The sequence below is a fragment of the Papio anubis genome, chromosome 4, assembly GCF_008728515.1.
Source record: "Papio anubis isolate 15944 chromosome 4, Panubis1.0, whole genome shotgun sequence".
Classification (NCBI taxonomy): domain Eukaryota; kingdom Metazoa; phylum Chordata; class Mammalia; order Primates; family Cercopithecidae; genus Papio; species Papio anubis.
Genome location: NC_044979.1, coordinates 35,027,292 through 35,055,155, shown reverse-complemented (window position 1 = coordinate 35,055,155; position 27,864 = coordinate 35,027,292). Strand labels below are relative to the sequence as shown.

Below are 27,864 nucleotides of genomic sequence, written 5' to 3'. Positions count from 1 at the left end.
TCAGATCCCTTGAGCCTAGAAATTCAATACCAGCCTGGGCAACATAGTGAGACCCTGTCTCTACAAAAAATACAAAGATTAACTGGGCATTGTATTGTGGCATGCACGTGTAATTCTAATTATTTGGGAGGCTGAGGTGGGAGGATCGCTTCAGCCAGGGAGGTGGAGATTATAGTGAGCCAAGATGTCACCACTGCCCTCCAGCCAGAGACACGGAGTAAGACCCTGTCTAAATAAACACACACACACACACACACACACACACACACACACAGATCATAGTTCTGTTACCTGTAGATTGTATGTATAGTAGTGCCTAAGGTTCATAGAAGGTCCTTAATTAATGATATGAATAAATGACCCAAATAATTACATGTTTTCAAGATGTTAGTTGTTGATAAAGAGGGTGATTAGCAACTGTGTTTATGATGGTTAGCAGTGACAAGCATTTACTCAACCTAAAAACAAGAAGTGTCAAGGTTTCTAAGTCATGACTTCATTGCCATGCAGTACAGTGATTCTCAGCTTTGATTTCCTAAAGTGGAATTTCAGGAGGGCTGACTGTGGAGCCAGCCCACCTGAGTTTGAATCCAGACTTAACAGCTTCCTGCAGAAAGAAGCAATCGGCCATGGGTCTTGAGTGTCCCTACATGTTCTTGTGGGGTGTGACAAAAATGCAAGGCCATGACCACTGTTTACCCAGACCATTTCTCAGGGTTGTGTTTGCACTGAGAAACTGCAAAGGTTGAGATAAACTCTTCCCCCTGAAACAAAGAGCAGGCTTTCTTTGGTTTACTATAAAAGCAGTAAATTCCCCATGTGCAGGCATCCATGTAGACTCACTTGTGTTTCCCCTGTTGGACTTGGGGGGCTTGGGAAATTGGCACAAACTTGAAGCACTGGCTACTTCTTTTGCTATGTGCCCTTTGACCCAGCATCCAAGAAACAGTGACTAACTTATTAGTTTGTATGTAGGGTAAAACACCAGACCCCTCAGAGTTCCTGATACTTACTAGCTATATGACTTTGAGATACAGATGTGTCTTAACCTAAGTCTTGTTTTCCTCACTTGTGAAATGGTATATTAGTAGTTTCAACATCAAAGGTTCTTCCAAGAATTAAATAAAATTGTGTATATACAGTACTTAGTAAACAGTGCCTGGCACACAATAAGTACATAATAAATGTTGGCTAATTAGTAATGAACTATTTCTAAAATTTCCAAATGGCTAGTGATAATTATAACTTAATAATGTCTCCTAGGTATTACATAATTACTCATTTTATAAAGTAGGAGAAAAAATACTTTAAAAATAAAGCATATTAGCAAATACTTACACTAAATTATTTCTCACAGATGATATTATTACGCCCATTTTACAGATAAAGAAATTAGCACAGAGAGGTTAAGTAATATTTTCAAGAACACAGAGCTAGTAAGCTGTATATCTGGGATCCAAATCCAGGCAGTCTGGATCCAGAACCCATGCCTTTAACCACTAAACTGTGCTGTATCTCAGTATAGGAGTCCATGGGGAGTTGGGGAGAGAACAGAAAAGGGGTCCTGGTGATTAAGAAAAAGTCTAGAAATTGATCTCCCTGCAGATGAAAAAGCTAAGGCCCAGGAATGCCTCATGGGAGGTTAGTGGTGGTCAGATCCAGAATTTAACTAACGATTTTGTCATCAGATACATTATCAGAGAATGTCTTTTATTCTTAAGTAAGAAACATGACTATTATTTAAAATAGAGTAGAAAATATTCAGCAGATTTTTTTTCACCCATCTAGAACAAGGAGCTAATTTTATTGGTTCCTAATACCCCTTCATATGTATATATTAATATGCTCTACTTGCATACATAAATATGTGTAAACTCTCACTGCAGCAAATATTAAACGTAAATAACAAAACACACATATTAAGGTGTGAAATGTAAAATGTGAAATTTCAACCCAGTTTGGAAAGCTACAGTTGGAAAAGACTTTTCAAAATTGTTTTTTCATTATTGTTATTGTTCATTTGGCTGTTTTTAAGAGAGTAATATGTGCTTACTAGAAAAAAAATCTAACAGAACAAAAGGGGATAAAATAAGAAGTAAAAGTATTCCAGACATGCTAATTTTATTTCTCATTGTTAGGCAGTTTATCTTTCCAGGAATTGTCTATAAAGCTACAATTATATAATATATATACACTTAAATTTGTTTAGGATCATATCTATGTCTTTTATAAACTATATTTCTGTTTATTTTTAAACTTTAACACTGTTTTACGACTTATAATATGTGCTTAACATTTATTTTTACGTAAAATATGATTCTGCCACATTCTTTTCAACAACTTCACAGTAATTTGTTTGCAAGGCTAAGTCACATTGTAGTCAACTGTTGCTCACTGATGCACATTTAAGCTGTCTCTAGTTTTTTACTATTAAAAATTGCGCTGCAACAAACATCTTATACATCTATCTCTGTATATATGTGTAAGTATACTGAAAATGAGTTCCTAGAATTAGAAGGGACAAGTCAAAGGGCATACAGATCTTAATTTTGTTAAATTCCATCACTGTTTTCTTTTACAGCCCCGAGAAGTTCCCCTTGACTGTTTCCTTACATCCTGATTGTTTTATGAGTCCTAATAATTAAATATCCCTTTGTTGTGTGTTGCACTTATATTTCCCATTGTATGTTTGATGTTGTTTGTTTTCTCTTACTATACAAATGTTTTAGATTGTTAGGTAGTGACATTTATCAATCTTTTTGCTTATGAGAGTTTCCAAATTTCCTGATATGCTTCGAAACACCTTCTCACAATGAAACATAAATACATAAATTCATCCATAAATACATGAGACAGATCTGTAAATACTGATAGAAAACAACTGGACATACAGTCTTAAGTGTAAAAGCCAATCACAGAATAGTATGCACAATGTTACAGGTGTACCTACCTATTTGCACACGTCTAAAGCACCTCTGGAAGGTGGCCTGGAGATGGGGAGAAATGGGTAGATGGTGGATTTTCACTCTTCATTCTTTTTACTATTCGTACTGTTTTTTATGTATTATCTATTCGAATGTAAATGTTTTAATCTTATTGTTTAAAAGAGCAACCTCTATCATGTTTGCATACAAAAAAAGTCTCCCTTTTCACCTACATTTCATTCCCTATCATTTAAAGCTTAATACATTTAGAATGTAGTATAATTAGTAAGGCAAGGATCCAGTATTGCTTTCTACCAAATAGGTCTGTTGAATTTTTAAGTTTGTTAAGAGGCAAAGACCACGGGTGGAGAGGAAGGAGTGAGAGTGCCAGTTGAGGAAAGTCTAAAATCCCTCGACTTAATAAGAGACTGGTTGACACGGAAGGCTGAGTTTCTAGTGCCAAGTTTGGGTTATACACACTTCTTCTATGCAATTACCGTGAAAAGCACTCGGGGTGTGAGGTGAGGTGTACCTCCTAGCTTGATGCTGCTGATTCAAGTCCCAAACCAGAGAGAATGAGCCAGAAAAGGAGCCCAGAAAGATGGAATACTTCGCACGGTTTTTTAAGTAAAGGCGGAACATTCCCTACCGACCAGGCAGCCCCAGGAGCTCAGGCGGGAATCACTGCTCCGCACACAGAACTCAGAGTTCAGCGCGGCTGTTACCGGTTCTAGGCTGGGTCTAAGCGTCGGGCCAGGAAGCCGCAGTCAAAACTTGTCTTCCTACCTGTGTACGAAACGCAACTATTCTCGTCGAAGTGCTTTCCCAGGCTCCTAAGAAGCAGCTTCAATACTCGCCGCATTCTCAGTTACTGGTCGTATCCTAGCAACGACCCTGGCACCACCTCTTCCTGCCAGGGCCGGACAGGGGGGAAGGGGAGGAGCAAGAGGCGGGACGGGGTAGGAGCCAGAGGCGGGCAGGGGGCGGAGCCGGGAAGGAGGAGCGAGGCAGGACTGGGGGAGGAGCCAAAGGCGGGGGGCGGGGTCAGAAAGGAGGAGCGCCGCAGGAGAGAAGGGGAGGAGCCAGAGGCCGGAAGGCGGGGTCGTGAAGGAGAAGTGCAGCAGGAGAGAACGGGAGGAGCTAGAGGCGGAGGGGCGGTGTCGAGAAGGTGGAGCGCGGCAGGAAAGACGGGAAGGAGCCAGAGGTGGGCTGGGGTCTGGGGTCCGGAAGGAGGATCGCGGTAGGGAAGAAGAGGAGGAGCTAGAGGAGAGGGTCGGGGGCTGCACAGGAGGTACGCGACAGGGAAAAGGGGGAGGAGCCAGAGGCGAGGGGGCGGGGAGGAGGGAAGCGGCAGGGAGAAGGGGCGGGGCCAGAGGCGAGGGGGAGGGAAGGAGGGACACGGCAGGGGGAAGGGGAGGAGCCAGAGGCGGAGGCTGTTACCAAGTGGTTACCTAGATCCAAAAGTGAATCAGGACAGTAACCTCTCTCCAAGATCTTTTACACTTGTGAAAGGGCACAGCTCTCTGAACCAAACACAGCAATTTAATCTTACAGATATAAAAAATCAGAGTCAGAGAAATCATCAGTTTGAAGTCAGAGGCGGGAAACTGTCAGATGCCTACTTGGTTTTCTTAACAACTTGCCTCTCAGCTTCCTGGCAGCCAAAGAGAAATGGGAGACAGTAGCTATCAAATAATTCTCCTTATAAGAGAAGCAGAACTTTTGTTAATCACTAAATTAGTTAATAAACTAAATTTTGTCTATCAATGAATTCTTTTTCTTCCCCTTTTTTTAAGTGTATACAGAGTCTTGCTCTGTCGCCCAGGCTGAAGTGCAGTGGTTCGATCTCGGCTCACTGCAACCTCCGCCTCCTGGGTTCCCGCGATTCTCCTGCCTCATCCTCCTGAGTAGCTGAGATTACAGGCGCCCGCCACCAAGCCTGGCTAATTTTGGTATTTTTAGTAGAGATGGGGTTTCACCATGTTGGCCTGGCTGATGTGGAACTCCTAGCCTCAAGCAATGTGAGCCACGGTGCCCGGCCTATCAATAAATACGAAAACTTTTAAAGAAGCACAGGATGGTATTGGAGGTCAGGTCAAGTATGTTCTTCTTAGAAATTTAGTAACAAACTATTACTATCTCGTAATAGCAGCTAACATTTATGAAGTATTAATTGTCATGAGGCATCGTACATAGATTTCTAATTTAATCCTTACGATTTTATTAGGGAGAAACTGCTATTAGATCCATTTTGTAAATGAGAAAACTAAGGCACACAAAGTTTAATGAAGGAACTAGGATTAAACCCAAGCAATCTAACTCCAGGTCCCAGATTTTTAATCACTATTACGGTAGTTTAATTTGATTTGATATTTTAAAAGGATTAATAAAATTAGTACAGGTTCATTCCCTTATTCATAAATGTTCATTGTCTTCATTTATTTCTTTATACTGTTCTGCTGAAATAGCACTCTCATCTCCCCAATAACTTTGTAATGTCCAATGCCATTTTTTTAGTCATCTCATTTTAAAATATATTTTTACTAGAATAGTGAAATATATATTCTCAGATAAAATTGGCTTTAATAATGATCAGTAAAAGGAAATGCATTTTAATCATTTCCACACATTCATGAAAAGTAAAGGGGAAAAATGGGCATAGAGGTAACCACTAGAATTAGGCTTTCTTGGATGGGTAGACCAGGTGTGGAGGTGTGCAGATAAGATTTTACAAACACTCATACACTCCCATCTCCAAAATCATAATTCATCTTACATTCTGCTACTAATAAAAATTCCACTGGCTTTAAACATTCACTTTTCTGGGTCTCCTCTTTAAAATTTATCATTCACTGTTCTCAATGTTAGAGACAGTATGCAAACAGTAGGTTTAGGAATAGAGTCAGAAGATGGGGGAAGAAAAGCTGGTAGGAGAGAACTTAAGGGTCTCGCAGTGTTAAATGTGACTTGATATCCACTATTCATATTTTTTTGTAATTTGCTGTGAGGATGACTTTATACAATTTAATCTTAAATAGGAACCTAACTTAATAGTTAGGCTTCCTTGGGTAGTCTGTGGAGCACGGAAAGGTTATTAGCATGTCAAAATCCTGTCTACGCACATAAACACACACATACACACAAATGTAGTTTGGTTACATAATAAATGTATATTCAAACTGAATGAAAACAACCAATAGAAAAAAGCTTCTCAATTCCCAAAGTGAAAGAGTAATTTTACAATACCATTTTCCATTTCCCTTTTCATGATAAATCTATGCATGTTCTCAGGATTTATTCCACCAAATGACTTTGTATTTCTCATGTCACATCTACGTTTATTCATCTCAGCATTTATTTATGTGATAAACATTTCTTTTGATGTGCTTTTACTTTACAAAGATGCCACCTAGTGGTATGATAAAATCAAGCATTTCAAAGTATTTCCCGTTGTTACTCAAGGTTAAAATGAATAATGAATATTTTAAATATTAAAATAATTTAGAAAACTAAGGACCTGAAAATTTTTGTTTTGGAAATTATGTATATTAAATTTGGATCATAATATCACTTTCTGAACTTAAGAGAATGGAAATATAGGTCCATAGTCCCTTTTCTGAAACCTTTTGGGACAGATGTGTTTGATATTCAGAATTTCTCAGATTTTTGAAAGGAAATATGGGCATATACTTTACATTATGTAAAACATTCAGAGGGTCTGAGGAAGCAGTTTATAATCAAATATATTATCTATGGCAAAATATATTCATATTCACATTAAAGTGGGATAAATACCACAAATAGCCTCATATAATTCAGGTGGAGTTTGTTGCCAAATTGAGTTATGAAAAAACTTTGTTTTCAGAAATTTTTGAAACTAGGAATTTAGATAAGGGATTGTGGATCTGTTTTACTCTTTTGAAAAAGAATTCACCCTCCAGTTATAGAGAGATTAAAATGCCAATATTTTGTAAAAAATAAATAAATAAATAATAGTAATAGTTATCTTTAGAAAAGCTAATAGATTCACCTAAAAAAAAAACCTTGAGGATCATGAGAAATACCAAAATAAAAATATTTGTAATGCTTTTCATTTAATTATATACAGAAGCCAATCATAAATTACATTTAAGTGTACCACAAAAAATTAGCTGCTAATATAAACCTAAAGGTCAATTTGAAAATTATTAGTGATGCATGGCAAGTTCAATTCATACATTTTGTGGCGCAGTCAAAAAAAAAATTAACCTTGGTTGTTTTTTTTGTTGTTGTTCCTATGTGTAATTTACCATGTTGCAATTCCCCAGCAACACTATGTTCATGGAAATATGGGTTGATGGTGCCACGCTGAGCCTGGATTCCTTGTATGTCTATGAGCATTCCTTGCGAACCCTCCATAGACATGCAGTATGAATAAAAAATACACTTATGTTAAGACACTGGGATTTAAGGATAACCCATGCTAAATCACTACATTACTATTTTACTTCACTATCTAGAATACTGGCTCAACTCTAGTCTCTCAAATGAATTATTCCTGTCCCCATCAATCATTCAAACCCCTTATCACATTCCCACTGTGATTTCCTGTGAATTTTGTCTAAAATAAAACGTCAACCTCCTCTAAACCCAACTGGTAGCCTTTCCTTTACTTTTCTCTAAAATAATTGGCATTACTATTGTTGTTGCATAGGCTGCAATCTCACTGAACAGTTTTTGGTTTTTTGTTTTTGTTTTTAGTAGAGACGGGGTTTTGCCATATTGGCCAGGCTGGTCTCGAACTTTTGACCTCAAGTGATCCGCCCACCTCGGCCTCCCAAAGTGCTGGGATTACAGGCTTGAGCCACCTCGCTTCCCCGCTGACCACTTAGTTTTAATGGGAAGGCAGCACTCAGCAAATCCAAAATACTCGTGGTATGTTCAGCAATTTGGTACTTAATCCTATACCCCACAACACACTTGCGTAGGGTGTTAACTTCTGTTTGTTTACACAATCATAAGAGGATGGGAGGAAAAAGAAAAAGCTGCTATTAGCCTACATGTGGGAATTTTCCTATATATTGTTATCTTCCTTTTAAAAAAGATACATTCATAAACATTGTTACTGGCGTAATTAGCTTCGCTCCTCTGACTGGGATTGGAAAATTGACAATAAAATATAAGCTCCCTTTTTTTCCATCCCCTAAGTCTGAGGGAAAGGCATGGGGAGGGGAGAATGAGAGAGAGTGAAAGGACACAATAAAACCTGAGGCCTGATTGCACATGATGACTGCTACTGCTGGCATCAATTCATTCTATTCCAATGACAGACTACTTGATCCTACTGGTGTGGGAAAGATGGCAACCTTGAGACCTGAGCCTTACTCCAGTAGAGTGTGCCCCCTATATACTGTTTGCCCAGGACAGTCATGGTGTACAGCTGTTATCCTTATGTAGTTATTTTCACTCAAAATCACTCCAGGTGGAATAAGATTATCCTATAGTTATCCTAAATATAAGCCATTTTCATCCCAAAGGAAAGCATGCCAAGAAACTGGAATTGTCTGCACTAAGTCCCAGTGTGGGAGAAAGAGGGCATCAACTTTGTTGCCATTTCTTCTTTCTTAGCAAAGCTCAGATTGATTAGTTTCTCTTTCTTTTGAAGTATCTGGAGTATGGTGATTAACTAGAATGAAACCCATAGGAGAACTGAAATAGGCCATTCTGAAAATTATTCAAATTAGTTTGGCCACTCAAAACACTGAAGATCTTTGAATAAAAGAATCATTTGCAAAGTGAGCAGGAGACTTAACCTGGATGTTTATAGGAAGCAACTGGGAAAAGACTGAAGGAGTAAAAATGATCAGGTGTAAAGTTGTGTGAGCAACTGAGACAGGAGAAAGAATTAAGAACCAAATTGCAATACCTTTTAGATACCTATCCCATTAACATAATCTGCCTATAACCAATATGCAGCTCTTTGCAGAAAATGAAATCCAGTTTACTACTTCTGCTCATATTTGTTCTTTACAGATATTTTGACAGAAAAAGTCAAGCAGCAGGATCTAGGTTCGCTTGGTACAGCCCATACAGCACAGGAAGGAGTCACAACATCCCAAGCATATTCATAAATAATAATATAACAGGAGCATCAGTTCTAGAACCAGACTGCCTGGGTTCAAACTTTAGCTTCCCATCTTACTAGCTATGTGACCTTGGATTTGTTATTAATCATCTCTTGGTTTCAGTGTCCCCAGGGCCCCAAGTTGCATAATCGCAGGGGAAAACTACTCATGTAGGGTTCTGGTTTCTTATCTGGAAAATGAAGATAATTTGCAGTATCACTCTTAGGGTTGCAGTGCAGGTTAATGAGTGAAATTAGTCAGGTACTTATGATAGTGTCTGACATTCATATTAAAGTCTCAATAAACATTAGCTATTATTGTTATAATATTATTTTTACAATGACTATTATTCTACAATTAGCATTTCTAATGCAAACACCAGGAAGGTCCCCTTTTAGCAAAAAAGTTCAGTAACACTGTTGGTGACATAAAAGATGCCCAAGAATCATGGCAGAAATAGGACTGAAAGTATGACAAAAACACAACAAGCCATCTTTGTTCCAAAGGACCTGAAAAAAAAAATGGTTGGCTAGAAAATTACCTTGAAAGTACCCAGGCAAACACATTTTTAGGATCATGTTTTAATAAATATATTATATATTCAAGAAATGTTTAGAACTGAAAGTGTTGTTATAAATCATATTCTACTTCTTTTACAGCATTAGAAATAGGCCATTCTAAGAACAGGCCAAACTTGCCTCAATGTACTCATTAACAATACTAGAATCATGAGAATGAGAAACCTTCTAACTCCCCCTCTAACACTTCCCCACGAGAAGGAGACTTCTTGCACTCTAACCTCTAAGAATCCATCTTATTTAATATTTATTTAGTATTCATGTTACAGCTCTATGAGGGGAGAAATATACTGGAAAGAAGGAAAAATACCATTTTTTTCTCATTCTGAGCAAATGTGCACGTATGTGCGCGCACACACACACGTATACACAAAACCCCACAAGAGTATAATATTATCTATGAAGGAAAGAGATACCAAGTTAAATTTAACCAAGTATTTAGAAATGACAGGGAGCTAGGAAGAAAAGGCGAAAATACATGTAATTTTATTTTTAACCTTAAGCTTGCCAACTTCTTTCCCTGAACAGCATTTGTCTTGTTTTGATACCCACCTACAGTTATATTAGAAACGTACTGCAAACTATTTAGTGATTCCACTTTGAATTTAGTCACATGACTAAGATGTTTTGAATATAAGCCTATCCGTATGCCAGATACAAATTTCAGGAACTCTTAATGTCTCTTCTTTTACAGAAACTCTACCTCTATCCTGATGTAATTAGGTTGATTAAGAAAATTAAAGGCCATGGGCCAGAAAACTAACTTCCACAAATGCAACAAAAGGAAAAGTTTCTCCAATAACCTCTATGAAATGGGAAATCTTTCTTTTAAGTACTAAGTCAATTTCTTCAACTGTACAATGTATTTGAATTTGATGGTTTTCAAATATAACATAGTAACAACAAAATATAATAAAGACTATAAGAAAACAGAGTAAATGATATAATTCAAAAAATAATGACTAAAATAAAATGACATTATGGATTTTGTAATCCAACATTATAATTATATATTTAAGTTTTATTTTACATACATAAGATCACAGCTAAGGAGGTTAACCATAATTTCAAATTTTATCACCAGTCACTTGTGCCATTTTATCACATTTGAAAATACTCACTCGTATTATTTACTTCAAACAGTGATCTATAAATTTGTTTAGACTATATTAAGGACCTTTTCTTCTTCAGGATAACTTAAAAAAATTAAATGACGTATTGAACAGACTACTGAAGAAACTTTACTTTTTAATTATAGTCTCTGCATTGAAGATCTGTAGGAATTTTTCTTTAATAATTTTCAAATCTTCCCATGACCTCTCTGTTCATAGAAATATCATCTTTGCAATAATTTGTGTGAATACTTTATAAATCAAAAATGGATTCACATGACCGTATTACCATAATCACCAATTTTAACAGTCTCCTAGATATTTTCTATATCACTTTTCTTGATTATAAAATGTCAGTAAGATGAAAACACTCTTAATATAACAGTATATTTAATTACATCAGTTTCCCATCAACACATCAAAGTCACTTAATAATTATATTGGCCATTTCCACTGATCGGCAGGAGGCTCTTCCACTAATGGCTCCCATGGTTTCCAGTCCCTCATTTTTCTTGCCAGAATTAGTTCATGTTCAGCCTGTGAATACAAATTTTTTAAAAGATCATTGGATTTTACTATTCAACAGATATTTATGAGAACTAACAACTGATATTTAACTACTGGATACTACTTTCATTTAATATCTCATAATCTATTCTACCATCAAATGTTGAATATTAAGTAATTAAATTACCTTAATTCTCACAGCTACACAATCAGAAGAAAGAATATCTTTTGATGTCTTCTATTTGATTGAAATTGGCTACAATGTTTAAAAGTTTAGTTGGTGAGATTTTTTATCTTAATAATATTTCACAAGTTTTTTGAGAATCAGAAGTATGTCTTTACATCTATGTCAGTGACTTTCAAACTTTATTTTACCATGGCCCACAGTAAGAAAATATGTTTTATTGTAGGTGCCACAATATAAACATATAACTAAAATTTTTTAATCATTATCTTTACTAGCAGTGATACGTTCTTTTTTCTATTGTGTTTTTTTAATGCTAATCACTATCTAACTGATTCCATCACCCATAGTCACTTGAGATCCAGAATTTATAAAACAGTGATCTGTGGAATGTAGAACACAATAAGTGTATAAAAAATATTTACTAACTGAATAAATTCCTTAAGTTATGTTTCATTTAATTTTTCCTTTCAAACACAACTTATATTTAACAAATGCATTTTAGGTAGCTTTTAATTTCATATTTTTTCTACAACAAAAAAATATTTATGACAACTCCAGCCAACCTGTAAGATGAATATTATTAAACACCTGTCAGGATGTTACAAAAGAAATTCAAACACAGAATAAGTGCTTGGATTATATTAAAGGTAATTATTATTATACAGTTAAAAGATAATACCCCATTTGTGCCAGCGGTCCCAAAAGTCAATCTATGTTTACAAGCAACTGTAAAAAACAATGAGTTAAAGAGCAGATGAATGGAAATCAGGGGTAGAGGTATTACTAATGCCAAAAGGAGAAAATAATTTAAATACTGATGAAATATTTCCTAAGGTTGCCCTGGGTCTCTTGAACATCCAGTGCTTTCTCAATCTCCCCCAGGCATTATATATAGGGCATGAGGAGGGCACCCAGCCCTCATTCATCCTTGAGAATCAGCCCTATCTCAGGAACCTGAATCCAGCTGCACCTGGCCCCTGATGCCTATTTCCTCCTTCTTCTCTGGCTTCTGACACACTGTCATACCACCCATCTAGAAATGAGACTGTCTAATATGTTAGCCACTACCCATACATAGCTATTGGGGATTTGAAATGCAGCTAGGCCAAATTCAGATGTGCTGCAGAGAGTAAAATGCATACCAGAGTTTGATGACTTCATATAAAAAAGAATGTAAAATATCTCAATATTTTTATGATATGTTTAAATAATACACTACATATACTGAGTTAAAAAAAAAATTACTAAAACTAATTTACCCTTAATACTGACCATGAAAACATGGGGAACTGCACCGCTGACTTAAAAATACTTAATATGCCTTAAACTCAATTCCATGAAAAATTAATATCTCAACTAGATAAAGTCATGATCAAAGTGAAATCAGGTGGTACAGAAAAGAGAAATAGGTATAGGACAACAGTATAAGGTTTGCGGCAAGTTCCTATAACACTGTATCTAGTACCATAGCCTACCTGACAAATGAATATAAAGGCCAGGAAAATAGGCCTTTGAATAACTGAAAGTCTACATTCACAGAAAGCTGTCTAAATGCTATACTCCTCTTTTTCCAGGGCCATCTAACAATTCTTTTGATTTGGTATATCATGTCTGTTGGTGATATACCTCCCTAATCTCCAATAGTACCCAATATTTCCTTTTATCTGTCCTTCAATCAACAGTAAGAAAACATTAGAAAGGGTTACATTTGAAAAAAGATACAAGAAAATAACAATTAAATAAAACAGAATTGAGTATTTATCAGATGCTTGTAAGACAAAGACATTCTAAACCTATAATATGGGGGTTGCAGGGGTGTGGAACAACAAAATTTCACCAAATAAAAAAAAATCTGAGCTGGGAAAGGTGGCCACGTCTATAATCCCAGCACTTTGGGAGGCCAAGGCGGGCAGATCACCTGAGGTCGGGAGTTCGAGACCAGCCTGACCAACATGGAGAAACCCCGTCTCTACTGAAAATACAAAATTAGCTGGGCATGGTGGCACATGCCTGTAATCCCAGCCACTCAGGAGGCTGAGGCAGGAGAATTGCTTGAACTCAGGAGGCGGAGGTTGCGGTGAGCCAAGATCGTGCCACTGCACTTCAGACTGGGCAACAAGAGCAAAACTCCGTCTCAAACAAACAAACAAAAAAATTGAAAACCTATACATGTGAGGGAAAAAAACCCATTTGAGAGGCATAAGCAGGCTAAAAAAAGTACGTGCAGACAATGTCACAAAAGTTTAAGGTTAATATCTTTTATTATAAAAAGACACTCATATGGATAAATGACACAAAGACTAAATGACAGAGTAAAAATATTAATGATATAATTTATAAAATATAAGAACATATTTTTAAAGCTTAACCTTACTAGCAATTGGAGAAAAAAGACGCAAAACTTAAAAAAAAAAAAAAAAGAGGCATCATTCTTTTCCCATAGATGCTTTAAAAAACTAACTATGGAATATTCAAAATAGTATATTTCCAGCCTATTTACATCAGTAACCTATCTATTTCTATAACCTACCTATGACCAAAGGAAAAGAATTAAAATTCAGATTAAACAAAACTAAACTGTAGTGTTTGTTCTCTTGTCTAAGTAGCAGGTATAGTGAGAGGAGAAGAAAATTTCCCAATAGAATAAGATTTAAAATAGTCTAAATGTAATTAATAATGTTAATAACTTTTCTAATCTCAATCTCTTCCTAATCATGCTTACATTTTACTACTCAATATTATATGTCAGGGTTAGTATTTGGGAAGTGATGCAGAATTAAGCTCTCAAATATACTATGCAATTGTTTTTTAACTTGCTCAAATGCTCAAGAACCAAAAATAAAAACAAAAGTATATTTTAATTTTATAATTCAAAATGTCTGTATTTTTCCCTACTAAAAATATGCCACACTCTTAAAATAAGATACAACTATTAAAACAACAGTAATATTGCGTTACCAATTTAAACTAAGGTTAGGCCAAGGAGAACATGCTGATTAAATTAAGAGTGTCAAACTCCAGGCTTCTAACAGAAGTCTCACAAATTCATGCTATAATCAACAATAAATACTATAATCAACATATACATGAGAAGCACCACATTTTCTATATGTGATTAGTCTTACATATTTGATGAGTTGATATAAATAAGGAAATTTAGTTTTCCTTTCATTCTGGAATGTCAGTTGTGTGTGTCTATGAAACCAAACACCTAAATAGTCAACTTTTTCTTTACCTGAAGAATCACCTCTTCTAATTGACCACCTTGAAGTTGGTCTTCTAATTTTTTAACATCTGGTTCCTATAATTTCAGGGAGAAAAAGAAAAATTAAAGAAGCATACTCTCTGAAAGTTTCAATATCCCGTATTTTAAAATTCCTATATAAAAACACTTAAAAATACAACTTTTCATGCATCATACTCTTTTTACTAAATATTTGGTGAAAATTCATTTCACCTCTGCTATTTTATTGCTTTTCTGTCTTAATATTGAAAAGTGCTAAATGTTTACTGACAAGCTGATCAAGGGACAGAAATACAATGTCAAATTCTGTCTTTCTAAAACAGATTTTAAAATATGACTTTGCTTTCTTAGTATTTCCTGTATTTCCTCTGAGAGCATTAGAATTAAAAATAAATGCTACCCTATGACCCAGAAATTACACTCCTAGGCATAACGCCAAACAGAAATGCGTAATATATATATACACACACATATGTGTCTGTATATGCATATATATATACACACATATACATATACACATATGTGTGTATGTGTGTGTGTGTGTATGTTTTATTTTTATTTTTTTATTTTATTTTTATTTATTTATTTATTTTTTTTTGAGATGAGTCTCGCTCTGTCCAGGCTGGAGTGCTGTGGCACAATCTCTGCTCACTGCAAGCTCTGCCTCCCAGATTCAAGCCATTCTCCTGCCTCAGCCTCCCAAGTAGCTGGGACTACAGGCGCCCGCCACCACGCTCAGCTAATTTTTTTCCATTTTTAGTAGAGATGGGGTTTCACTGTGTTAGCCAGGATGGTCTTGATCTCCTGACCTCGTGATCCACCCACCTCGGCCTCCCAAAGTGCTGGGATTACAGGCGTGAGCCACCCTGCCTGGCCGCATAATATATTTTTTAAAAAACATGTTTGAGAATATTCACAGCAGCACAAATTACAGCCCCAAACTAGAAATAACCCAAATGACCATCTGTAATAGAATGGATCAATTAATTATAATATTTGGATATAATACTTCACAGCAATGAAAATGAATAAACTGTATGCAATAATATAGATGATTCTCTTAACCACAGTATTAAGCAAAAGCCAGAGTATAGTACGTACAAGACAGTACATACTAATGATTTCACTTATATAAAATTCAAAAATGGGCAAAAAGAAGTCCAAATAGAGATTAGCTTTACAAGTAGTAAACTGAAGGGGAAGAGGCAAGGGTTTGGTTGTTCTGGAAAAGTCCTTTTTTTCTACACATTTGTAATGTATATAATTCTTGAATAAAAGTTTTTAAAAACAAAATGTTAATATAGTACCTAGAACATTCAACGACATTTAGTTATTTTCTAGTAAACTGAGCTTTTTGAGTCAGAAATCTGTAAATATACCCACATACGTAAATAAGGCTTTGTCATTTCAGGGTGTTTTTCTGGCCAATAAATGGAATAAAGAGGGACAAAATAGGACATTTTGTTTTTCAACACAAGACTTGATGTGTTACTGCCTCAGAGTATCTGCTGGATGGCCCAGGGTATCTGCATCACTTGTTCCTTCACCACCTTTCAAATCTTTGCTCAAATAACATCTTCTTATTGATAACTACTGATAATTTACATTGTGACAGGCTGAATAACACCACAAAAGATATACATGTATTAACTTCTAGAAACTGTGACTGTTACTTTATACAGCAAAGACTTCACATATATGATCAAGTTAAGGATGCTGACATAGGGAGATTTTCCTGAATTATCCATATAGTCCCTAACTGCAATTATAAGTGTCCTTATAAGAGAGAGGGAGGGATATTACACACAGAAAAGGAAAAAGTAATGTAACCACAAAGGCAGAAACTGCAGTGATGAGACCACAAGCCAATGAATGCCAAAAGCCACCAGAAGCTGAAAGAGGCAAGAACAGATTCTACCCCATATTCTCCAAAGCAAGCACAGCCCTGACACCACCACCTTGATTTGGGTCCCTGATGTTGATTTCCAACTTCTTGCCTCCAGAAATCTAATAAAATAAACTTATATTGTTTTAAGCCACAAAGTTTGTGGGAATATTACAGCAGCCATAGTAAAGTAATACACAGTGTAACATCCCCCATCCCCACAATGGTACACATTTTCCTTGTTTTATTTTCCTTCACTGCACTTACTATTTTCTAACACACTATGTACTTCTTTACTCACTTTTTACTTTTTTTTTTCTTTTGGTCTCCCATCACTAACACATAATCTCCAAGAAGGCAAGGATTTTTAATCTGTTTTGTGCCAACTAAGCACAAGTTTCCATGCTAGAACCACACATGGCATGTAGCAGTCATTCAATAAATGTTTCTTGGTGAAAGAAGTGAATACAAAAAAAACAGTGGAAAAGGGGGGAAAAAGAGGAAAAAGTAATGAGCATGTTTGAGACAGATTATTTACAGGGAATTAACTCATATATGAGACCAAAAATCAAAAACAAAACAGGGAAGCTGGTCACTGTTTTAAGAGACTCGGGAGAGTGAAGGTAAAGAAGGCAAGGAATGTTCAACAACACTTTCAGTTCAGAAAAAGCCAGTGTTAGGTGAACAATTCAAAATTTGTCTTACTGATAGTGAATAATGTGATTTTTAGTCACCAATGGCATAATACCATTAAACTTGATAAGGTACCATGTACTGAATGCTCACTATATACTTGGGACTATGTTAAGCTTTTACATACATTACCTCATTCAGTTCTAACAAAAAGTGTTCAAGGTGGGTATTATTATACCCAAGTTATAAATGATGAAATTGAGACAGAACATTAGCAATATGCCAAGTCACTCCACAAATAAGTATTAGAACTAAGATGAAAATCTTGGACAGGGACACAAACCAATGCTTTTCACCAAAATATTACTATCTCCCTAGTAATAATCTGAAAAAAGAAAAAAGTTACTTTTATTTCTACTTTAGGCTTAGTAAATAGATATTGTATAATCATGGCAATATTCACTGAAGATTTTGTGTGTGGCTCTATGCAGGATTAAAAATCTGTGACAATTTTACCAAAAACAGGAATCAGAGATACAACTGTTAAGTGTTTGGGGTTATATCTAGCCTTTTGGATAAAGAAACATTTCTAAGGAACCTTGTGTTTCAGGTACTATGCTAGAGTCTAAGGATACAAAGTTGAATCCAATATCATTAACAAGTAGCTTATGGCTGGTGGAGACATAATACAGTTATGACCAGTAAAACGGAAAGGAGGTAACGAAGTTGTCAAACTCTACTTAAGAAAGTAAGAAAAGGTTTCACAGAAGAAGTGATGATTTATAAAGAAAAAGTAAGAACTATCGGACAAGGTAAAGGCATTCCAGGAAATGAGAAAATATAAATGAACACAAAAATAAAAATGCAAGGAATCCACAGAACTGCCAGCAGTTTGGTATTGCTTAAGAATAGAGTATAAACAAGAAGCAACAGCATATGATTGAGAAAATAACCAAGAGCCAGAACTTAGAAGGTCTTCTATACCATGTTAAGGACTTTACCCTGTTAGGCCAATGGTTCCCAAACATAGCCATACATCAAAATCATGCAGATAAAGGTAGCTAAGTAAGTTTCATACAACCAGTTCAACATATATCCTTAAACTCAGCCTTTGAGAAACACTGAACAGAAAACCACAGTAAGATGTTAAGCAAGACAGTACAGTTGGCCCTCAGGATCCATATCTGTGGATTCAACTGAGAATGGATTCAACCAACCACAGATGGAAAACATTAAAAAAAAACACACAATAAAAATAACAATACAGCAATTTTTAAAATACAGTATAACTATTTACATAGCATTACATTGTAGTAGGTATTATAAGTAAACTAGAGATGATGTAAAGTATACAAGAGGATGTGAACAGGTTATATGCAAATACTATCCCATTTTATATAAGGGACTTGAGCATCCTTGTATTTTGGCATCCATGGCAACCCTGGAACCAATCTTTCATGGATACCAAGGGACAACTGTACCATCACAAGATTTACATATTGAAAAAAAAAATCACTCTATTATTGGCTATATGGTAGAGCATGTAATGAAGTATAATGGAAGTACAAACAGATCAATTAGTTATAAAGCGGTTTAAATAGCAGAGAAAAGGATTTTAGAACCAGTAAGTAAAGAAGTATGAGAGTAAACCCTTCTTTGGTTGAAACTGGCTATGGGAGAAAACAGAAAAATAGGGCAATAAGTAAAGAAAAATATAAGCATATAGGTTTTTTTTATTTTAAGATAGGAACAAGCTAAAAATATTTGAGGCTATTTGAAAGATGATGATAAAATGGGAGAGGCACCGGGTGCAGGTGGCTCATACCTATGATCCCAGCACTTTGGAAGGTCAAGGCAGGAAGGTCACTTGACCTTCCAAAGAGTTTGACATCAGCTAGGGCAACACAGTGAAACTCCACCTCTACAAAAAATTTTAAAAATTAGCTGGGCATGACGGTGAGTGCCTGTGGTCCCAGCTCCTTGGGAGACTGAGGTAGGAGGATTGCTTGAGACTGGCAGGTCAAGGCTATAGTGAGCTGTGATCATGCCACTGCACTCTAGACTGGGTAACAGAGTGAGACCCATCATATAATACAATACAAAAAACAATATAAAACAAACCACATGTTTTGTTGCATACCTAACAAAAGATAGGAATTCTCTTTGAACTATATAGTCTGGTAATCTAATAAGAAGAAATATGTGTGCCTAGGATCACTTATGCATGTATATAAATTTCCTTCAGAGTTTTTAAGCACTACTGTAGATAATTACATAGAGTCCATTTAATGATTGCTAGTGTGAAAATTTAACAATAGTGCAATACAGTTTGGTATGAATCAGCAGTCTAGACTTTTATTAACTGCTATTTAATAGCAGTTAATAAGTATCCATGAAAGATTGGTTCCAGGATTCCTATAGATGCCAAAATACAAGGATGCTCAAGTCCCTTATATAAAATGGCATAGTATTTGCATATAACCTGTTCACATCCTCTTGTATACTTTAACTGCTAATAGCAGTCTAGTCTTTTTGATAGGTTTCTTTGGAAAAAAAAAAATGCCCTTTTTTTGTTTTTCTTTTATTGTTCTCTAAGATTAGAAAAAGGAGATCAAGACTGATATATCCATAGACAAAAAACAAAAGATCAATAAAGGACTAAATAGGGAAGAGAGGTAAAAGGAACAGCTACAATGTTACTTCAAGGAAGGATCTGATCCTACTCTCAAACTCCAGTATATAACAGAGCCCTGCATATAGAAAACACTCAATAAACAAGAGTTTGCCGAATAAAAGGGAGGAATGGGAAAAGAGCACTGAAGGAAGGAGAATAGAAGAAAAATGTGTAGGATATATAAAAAATAAGGAACTAAACTTTTCGGTTAAATGATACCACAAATCCAAGAAAACAAAACTGATTTAGCTACTTACCGCTTTAACCATAGCCAGCTTCTCATTTGTAATCTGTTCTGTATACTTTCTATATGCTGCATTTTTAGGGATTTCCGCAAGAACATCAAGAATCTTTGTGTACAATACACTTAGCCTCTGAAAAGACAAACCATACAAATTTCCATAGGTTAAAATATTACCAAAGACTTTTGTAAGTCTTTAAAAAGTCTTTATAAGACTTTAAAAAGTCTCATAGACAAAACAAACAAAACTCACATCTGTTTTTTTTTTTTTTTAGTTCTTCTTTGCTGTGACTTCTTTATGTCTGTGCCCTATCTACACCCTTTACAACCTAGGAAAAACCTGTATATAAATGTGGGAACATTCTGTATTTTCCATGTATAACAAGTTCTAGATAAGTGAAAGGTATGATAACAAGTAGAAACAAAACTAACTAATGACCTTTTTGGAAATCAAATCATTTACCAAATCTGTATTTTTCTTCCTTCCTTTCTTTCTTTTTTTTTTGAGATGAAGTTTCACTCATTGTACAATGGCATGATGTCGGCTCATTGCAACCTCCATTTCCCGGGTTCAAGCAATTCTCCTGCCTCTGCCTCCAAAGTAGCTGGGATTACAGGTGGCCGCCACCACACTTGGCTAATTTTTGTATTTTTAGTAGAGTTGGGGTTCTGCCATGTTGACCAGGCTAATCAGAAACAAAACTAACTTATTGCTAATGACCTTTTTGGAAATCAAGTCATTTACTAAATCAGTAGTTTTCTTTCTTTCCTTTTTTTTTTTTTTTTCCCCTGAGACAGAGTTTTGCTCTTATAGACCAGGCTGGAGTACAATGGCGTGATCTCGGCTCACTACAACCTCCACCTCCTGGGGCAAGTGATTCTCCTGCCTCTGCCTCCCAAGTAGCTGGATTACAGGTGCCCGCCACGACGCCTGACTACTTTTTGTATTTTTAGGAGAGACAGGGTTTTGCCATGTTGGCCAGGATGGTCTCAAACTCCTGACCTCAGGTGATGTGCCCACCTCGGCCTCCCAAAGTGCGGGGATTACAGGCATGAGCCCACCTAGCCTGAATCAGTATTTTTCAAAGTGAAGTCCTAAGCCCTGCAAATTCTTTTTTCTTTTTTTTCAATGTTTCTTATTTGAATTTCTGTAGAAATAAACACATATAAGCATTACATCTGTATGATCAAATTTAACTAAATATAGTCATAATACTTCAGTGTTCTCACTTCTGATTACGAATGAGTTATGACATAAAGTCTGCATAAAAGGCTCAACAGAAAAAGTAGCAAGAGAACTGAGTCAATGCATAGCATGTATTGAAGCATACTGAACTTAAACTTCAGTATAGAAATCACTTAGTAAGAAGTTGATCCTCTCCAATTTAAATATATAATGCATATATTAGTTTTTAATACAGCATTTTAATTAAGTTTTAATCTGATCTAAAATGCAGGTTTAAAATTTTCATCTTTCATGGCAAAAATATATCAGTTTCTAGAGAAATGCAGATGAAAATGGGATGATTAATATAGAAGAAAAGAAAAAAATGTTATGAATAGGATGGAAATTTAATTTATCATCCAAACTTGGACACTTATGACAGTGAAAAGATACCTATTAATCATTATGCCAAACCACAGGTATAAACCAGATTAGGTGAAACAAACAAGACATGATCACTCCAGGAGCAAATCTCAATAATTACAAGTATATAAACGCTTCTCCTCAAGAGCAACCTTTAAAAAAAAAAAAATGTGTGCAGTCCTCACTATTGACAATAGCAAAGACTTGGAACCAACCCAAATGACCAATGATAGACTGGGTAAAGAAAATATGGCACATATACACCATGGAATACTATGCAGCCATAAAAAAGGATGAGTTCATGTCCTTTGCAGGGAAATGGATGAAGCTGGAAACCATCATTCTCAGCAAACTAACACAAGAACAGAAAACCAAACACCACATGTTCTCACTTATAAGTGAGAGCTGAACAATGAGAACAAATGGACACAGGGAGGGGAACATGACACACCAGTGCCTGTCAGTGGGTGGGGGGGGCTAGGGGAGGGATAGCATTAGGAGAAATACCTAATGTAGATGACGGGTTGATGGGTGCAGCAAACCACCATGGCATGTGTATACCTATGTAACAAACCTGCACATTCTGCACGTGTATCCCAGAACTTAAAGTATAACTAAAAAAAAAAAAAAAAAAAATTGTGTGCGGCAACAGGGTAAAGCAAAAATAAAAAGCAGGTAAGCTGTAAGTCTGCCTTTCTTCATGGTCCAGGACACATAGTCCTCCTGCACAAATAACTCACAATCTTCCTGTGCCCAGCTATCACCAGACCCTCCCCTGATAGCTCACTGCAACCTAGGTGTTATCAGTACTGCACAAAGCTCTCTTCAGCACACAGCACAAGCACCATCCTTTAAGATCCCCAGCAAGCCTTTGCTACTTGCGGTCAGCTCCTCTTCTGCTGACTTGTCAATAGCTTTCTTGCAATGTATTTTCATACTTTCTCTAATAAATCTGCCTTTCTTTACCTCAAATGTCTTGGTAAATTATTTTTACCACCACGCAACACCAGCCCCAGACAGTCGCCACCCATGGCAAAATATACTCAGTACTCCCATGTACAATACCACACTGTTTGCGTATGAAGATAGACTGGACACGGATCACACTCCAATATGTTTAAGGTACTATAGAGTGTACTTATCTGTTCTCATGCTGCTAATAGAGACATTCCCAAGACTGGGTGATTTATAAAGGAAAAGAAGTTTAATGAACTCACAGCTCCACATGGCTGAAGAAGCCTCACAATCATGGCAGAAGGTGAAAGAGGGTCAAAGGCACGTCTTACATGGCAGGAAGCAAGAGAGCCTGTGCAGGAGAACTGCCCTTTATAAAACCATCAGATCTCATGAGACTTCTTCACTATCAAAAGAACAGCATGGGAAAAACCCACCCCAAGATTCAATTACCTCCCACCAGGTCCCTCTCCCACGACACATGGGGATTATGGGAGCTACAATTCAAGATGAGATTTGGATGGGGACAGAGCTAAACCATATCACAGGGTAAGATATAGAAGAGGAATAATAATAAAAATGATAAAAAGAAAAAATAAGTGTGTGTTTGGCAGGGATGGGGAAATACGTAGATCAAAGAGATATTATAATACTCAGCAATGGTTAAGGGTGTGCTAACCAGAACCTAACTGCTTGAGTTTACACTGGCTCCACTCCTTAGGTGCACTGAACAAGTTATTTCCATCTCTGTGCCTCCTTTCCTCATCTGTAAGATGGGAATAATACTGCTTCATAGGGTATATATAACTTAGAACAGTAGCTGGTACACATTAAGTTTCACTAAGTATTAGCATTATTTTTCTATAGCAGAAGAATTCACTTCAGCTGAGACCAGAGAAGGGTTCATATTTCGAAAAGGTAGCATCTAAGATAGACCCAGACGGATGGTAGATCATAGAAACTTGAAGATATTGGAAAAGGCAATTACATAGAGAATACATAGAACTGAATGGCAGAAAATACAGCGAACATAAGGAAGTGGTATACAGTTCTCTTTTCTTGAACTGTGCTGTCCAAAAGAGTAGATGCTAGCTAAATATGGCTATTGAGCACTTGATATGTGGCTAGTCCAAACTGAGATGTGGTATAAGTATAAATACACACCGAATTTTGAAAATTTAGTATGGAAAAAAAACCACTATAAAATATTGTTAATTTTTTTTATTATATACTGAAATGGCAATATTTTAGATGTGTTAGGGTAAATAAAATAATTAAATTTTACCTTTTTCTTCATTAAAAAATTAGTCCTAGAAAATTATAAATTACATACAAACATGGCTTACATTTAAGGCTCGCATTATATTTTTATTGGACAGCACTTGGTTAGAATACAGTAGCTCCCCTTTACCCATCTGTGGTTTCATTTTCCAAGGTTTCAGTTACTAATAGTTAATCTCAGTCAGAAAATATTAAATGAAAAATTCCAGAAATAAACAATTTATAAGTTTTAAACTACGTGCCATTTAAAGTAGTGTGATGAAATCTCACACCATCCCACTCTGTCCTTTCTTCAGCACAAGAGAGTAGTACATTACAATAAGATATTTTGAAGAGAAACAGACCACATTCACATAACTTTTATTACAGTATATTGTTGTAATTGTTCTATTTTATTAGTTGTTATCTCTATCTTTTTTTTTTTTTTTAGACAGGGTCTCAGTCCATCACCCAGGCTGGAGTGCAGTGGCATCATCACAGCTCACTTAGCCTCAACCTCTGGGGCTCAAGCAATCCTCCTGCCTCTACCTCCCGAGTAGCTGGGACTATAGGTGCACACCACCACACCTGACTAATTTCCGCATTTTTTGTAGAGACGGGGTTTTGCCATGTTGCTCAGGCTAGTCTTAAACTCCTGGGCTCAAGCAATCCACCCAGCTCAGCCTCCCAAAGTGTTGGGATTACAGGCATGAGCCAGCATGTCCAGCCTGCTTATCTCTTATTGTGCCTAATTTATAAATTAAATTTTATTATGGGTAGGTATGAAAAAACATAGCATACATAGAGTTTGGTACTATATGTGGTTTTCAGACATCCACTGGGGATTTTGGAATGTATTGCTGTACAGGACACATAAGTAAATACATAGGAGATAAAGTTGGAGAAAATGTCAGATTATAAGCGGTTCTGCATTGCAAGTTAAAGCATTCGGGCTTTATTCTGTGGACAATTAAAAGATTTAGAAGAGTCATATGATTAGATTAGGAAAATTAGCTTTGTTGTATTGAGTTAAAAGGACTGAAAGAGAAACAAGGCAGAAAGGCCAGTAAGGAGGTTGTTGCAATTCTCTAAACAAGAACAAGGACCTGAACTGTGGTAGTAACAACAGAAATAGTAAACAGGAGTCAGACTGGAGAGCTGTTATAGAAAAGGATCAGCAAAAAAAATAATAATAATAAAAATCATCATTGAAATGAATACGAGAGTACAAAAGAAATAACAACTATGATGTCCAAATTCCTAGCCTAGGGAGCAGAAAGATATGAAACTATCAAGAAAAATACAGCCCACAGAGGAAGAAATATATTTAGAAGGGAAAAACCATGAGTTCAGTTCTTTACAACAATGACAATAAAGTTATTACGAAATCAAATATATTTAGAAGGGAAAAACCATGAGTTCAGTTCTTTACAATGACAATAAAGTTATTATGAAATCATAGTAAGTGCAAGACACTCATTCAACTAACACTATTTACTGAGCACATACTATGTGACAGAGTTCTAGCAGTGAAACAATTAAAAATCCCTGCCTTCCTTAAACCTACATTCTAGTAGAGAGATAACAAAATAAAACAGTAGAATAGTGAACCAGAGGGTCACAATAAGAACCTTGTCTTTATTTATTTAGAGTGAAATGGAAAGCCACTACTTTTAAGGAAAGGAGAGATCTGACCTTACCTTATATTTTAACAGACTAACTCTAGTAGCCTGGCTGGAAAAAAAGACCAAATGGAGGCTGTGACAAGCATTGAGAGGCAGTTAGGAAGTGAATGCAATTATCCACATCAGTGATGATGGTGACTGAGGAAGACGGTAGCAGCAGAGGAGGTAGTGAGATGTTGTCAAAATCAAGATATATTTTGAAGGTGGAACCTAGAGGATTTACTGAAATAACAAATGTGGAGTGTAAGAGAAGGGAAGGAATCAAAGATGATTTCAAGTTTCTGACCTGAGTCAAAATAATTGAGCTGCCATTAATTGAGATGAGCAAGCCTGAGAGAAGAGCAGGTTTTAGGCAGAATATCAGGAATCCCATTTCGGACACGTTAAGTTTGGGCTGCCTGTCTGACATATACAAGTGGAAATGCCCACTAAGCAATTAAATATTCAAGACTTTCATAAAGGAAGAAGTCAGTGCTTTACATGGAAATCTGTTACCAGTGTAGAGGTGGTATTTAAAACTGTTCTCTATTTGGATTTGCTCTCTCAGTGACTGAGTACAGGTGGAAAAGAAAAGGTCCAAGAGCTAAATTCTGAGTAAGTCAAATTTTAAAAGTGGGCATAAGAGAAATAACCAGAAAAAGAGAAAGCCAAAGAGTAGGGGGGGAAACATCAGGAGACTGGGGGAGTCCTGAAGCCCAGTAAAGAAAGCGCATGATGGAGAAAGTGTCAAATGTGTCAAAAAACGCTGCTATTAGGTCAATGAAGGTGAGAAAGATGAGCTGACCATTGGATTTGGCAGCACGGAGATAACTGGGGAACCTGAAAAACGCCAAGGGTGACTGAGTGCATTCAAGGTGAATAAAAAAGAAATTGGAGAAAATAGAGATAACTCTTTTGAGTTATCTGTAAAGAGAAGCAGAGAAATGGTGCGATTATAGAAGGGAGAAGGATAAAAAAATTTTGTGGGTTTTTCTGATGAAAACATTCGTGAATACAAATGGAAAAGACCTATAGAAGGAAAAGCGGGCAGTACCTTCAGTAAGCTTAAATATATGTAATCCAACTCACCTAAGCATAAACGGTGAGGCGGGGAGAAAAGATGGAAAATGGAGATATAAATTTGAGATGGCGCTGACAGAAGCACGTACAAGTGAAGCCACGAAAATGTCAAGGAAAAAGTCAACAAGAAAACTGGCTTAATAAAGGGGTCATGGCAGAAATAAATAAATAAAAATGCGACATCGGATCAACGAAGTAGGTGGACAGCGCCCGTAACTCAAGAGCTCACGCGGGTTGTAATTAAGGGCTTGAAATATCAGTATCCCGTTAACCCTGCAATAAGCAAAGTGACAGGAATTTAGTCTTCTTTGGGAATTCAGGAATGAAGAAAGAACAAAGGTACATACCTCGTGTGGAGTACTGCACACAGCCAATCCCACAAGGCCAGTGGTCTGTTCAAAAACAAAACACGATTCATGCTGTTTACTACGGTTTCCATACGTCCAGCACGCTAAGGAAATACAAAACCACGAATCCCCCGGCTAAAACTGGTCTAAAGCCAGCTACTGGTCTCTCAGTCCCGCTTGTTTGGAGCTTTTTTTCTGACTCTCCGAGCGGAACCACTAACCGGCCCTACCAGGTAGGGCATGCAGAACGAGTCCCCGAAAAGCACCACCGAACCCACGACAGTTAGGGTCAACACCCGCGGGAATTAGGGCTATCGGACTGAGTCTACCCCAACAGTCTAAATTCCAACAGTGACCTCCATTCGTCTCACCTTCTTCAGCACACCCGCCATGACAGCTCCGACGAGTCGATGACGCACAGCCCTTTGGGAACAATTCTCAGACCTGCTCAATCGACCACCGAGGTCGCCACTCTGTCACCCTGGAAACAGCTTAGCTCCACCCCCTCAGGATCTCCAAAGGAGCAAAGACTCTGCCCCGCCCATCCTAAAAGCGAAAAATTGACGCATGCGTGATGGGCATGCAAGCCTAAAGCTAAGGCAGAATACGATTGGGGAAAGAAAGGGTTTCTCAGGTGTGTCTGCTCCTGTTCCTGCCACTGCTGACGGCTTGCCCCAAGATTGAGGGAAACATTCCTAACTACCAAAAAACTCCAGTCGCTGTAGGAACCTGCACTCTGCTTAACTGTTGATGCATTCCTCAACTTTCCTCTCTCAGTTTAGTAAAATGAAGGTGATAACGGAGCTTGAGCATCCTCTGAATTGACCTCTCAGCAGCAAGTTAGTTCTTCGCACAAGGATATCAGTATTCTGTGTCTTACGA

At 36.8% G+C, this 27,864-nt stretch overlaps 2 protein-coding genes across 6 annotated transcripts in view; both read right to left on the bottom strand.

The window, feature by feature from the left end:
- The window catches only part of IQUB (IQ motif and ubiquitin domain containing), an 80,510-nt gene extending 76,215 nt beyond the window's left edge, over positions 1-4,295 (bottom strand). For 2 of the 5 annotated variants that reach the window (XM_003896524.5, XM_009203795.4), the window contains exon 1: positions 3,711-4,295. The gene's annotated coding sequence lies outside the window, so the exon portion shown is untranslated. Of the gene's footprint in view, positions 1-2,950; positions 2,988-3,573; positions 3,669-3,710 lie in introns of those variants that run through there. The other 3 variants (XM_009203792.4, XM_009203794.3, XM_009203793.4) reach the window with 3 other exon arrangements.
- Positions 4,296-6,074: 1,779 nt separating this feature from the next.
- NDUFA5 (NADH:ubiquinone oxidoreductase subunit A5) lies at positions 6,075-27,831 on the bottom strand. The gene is made up of 5 exons (XM_003896525.5): positions 27,354-27,831; positions 26,983-27,027; positions 20,106-20,222; positions 14,648-14,713; positions 6,075-11,255 (listed from the first exon to the last, which is right to left on the bottom strand). Exons 1-5 carry the CDS (start codon positions 27,372-27,374, stop codon positions 11,154-11,156), a joined length of 351 nt encoding a protein of 116 aa, XP_003896574.1. The 5' UTR covers positions 27,375-27,831; the 3' UTR covers positions 6,075-11,153.
- Positions 27,832-27,864: the final 33 nt, after the last annotated feature.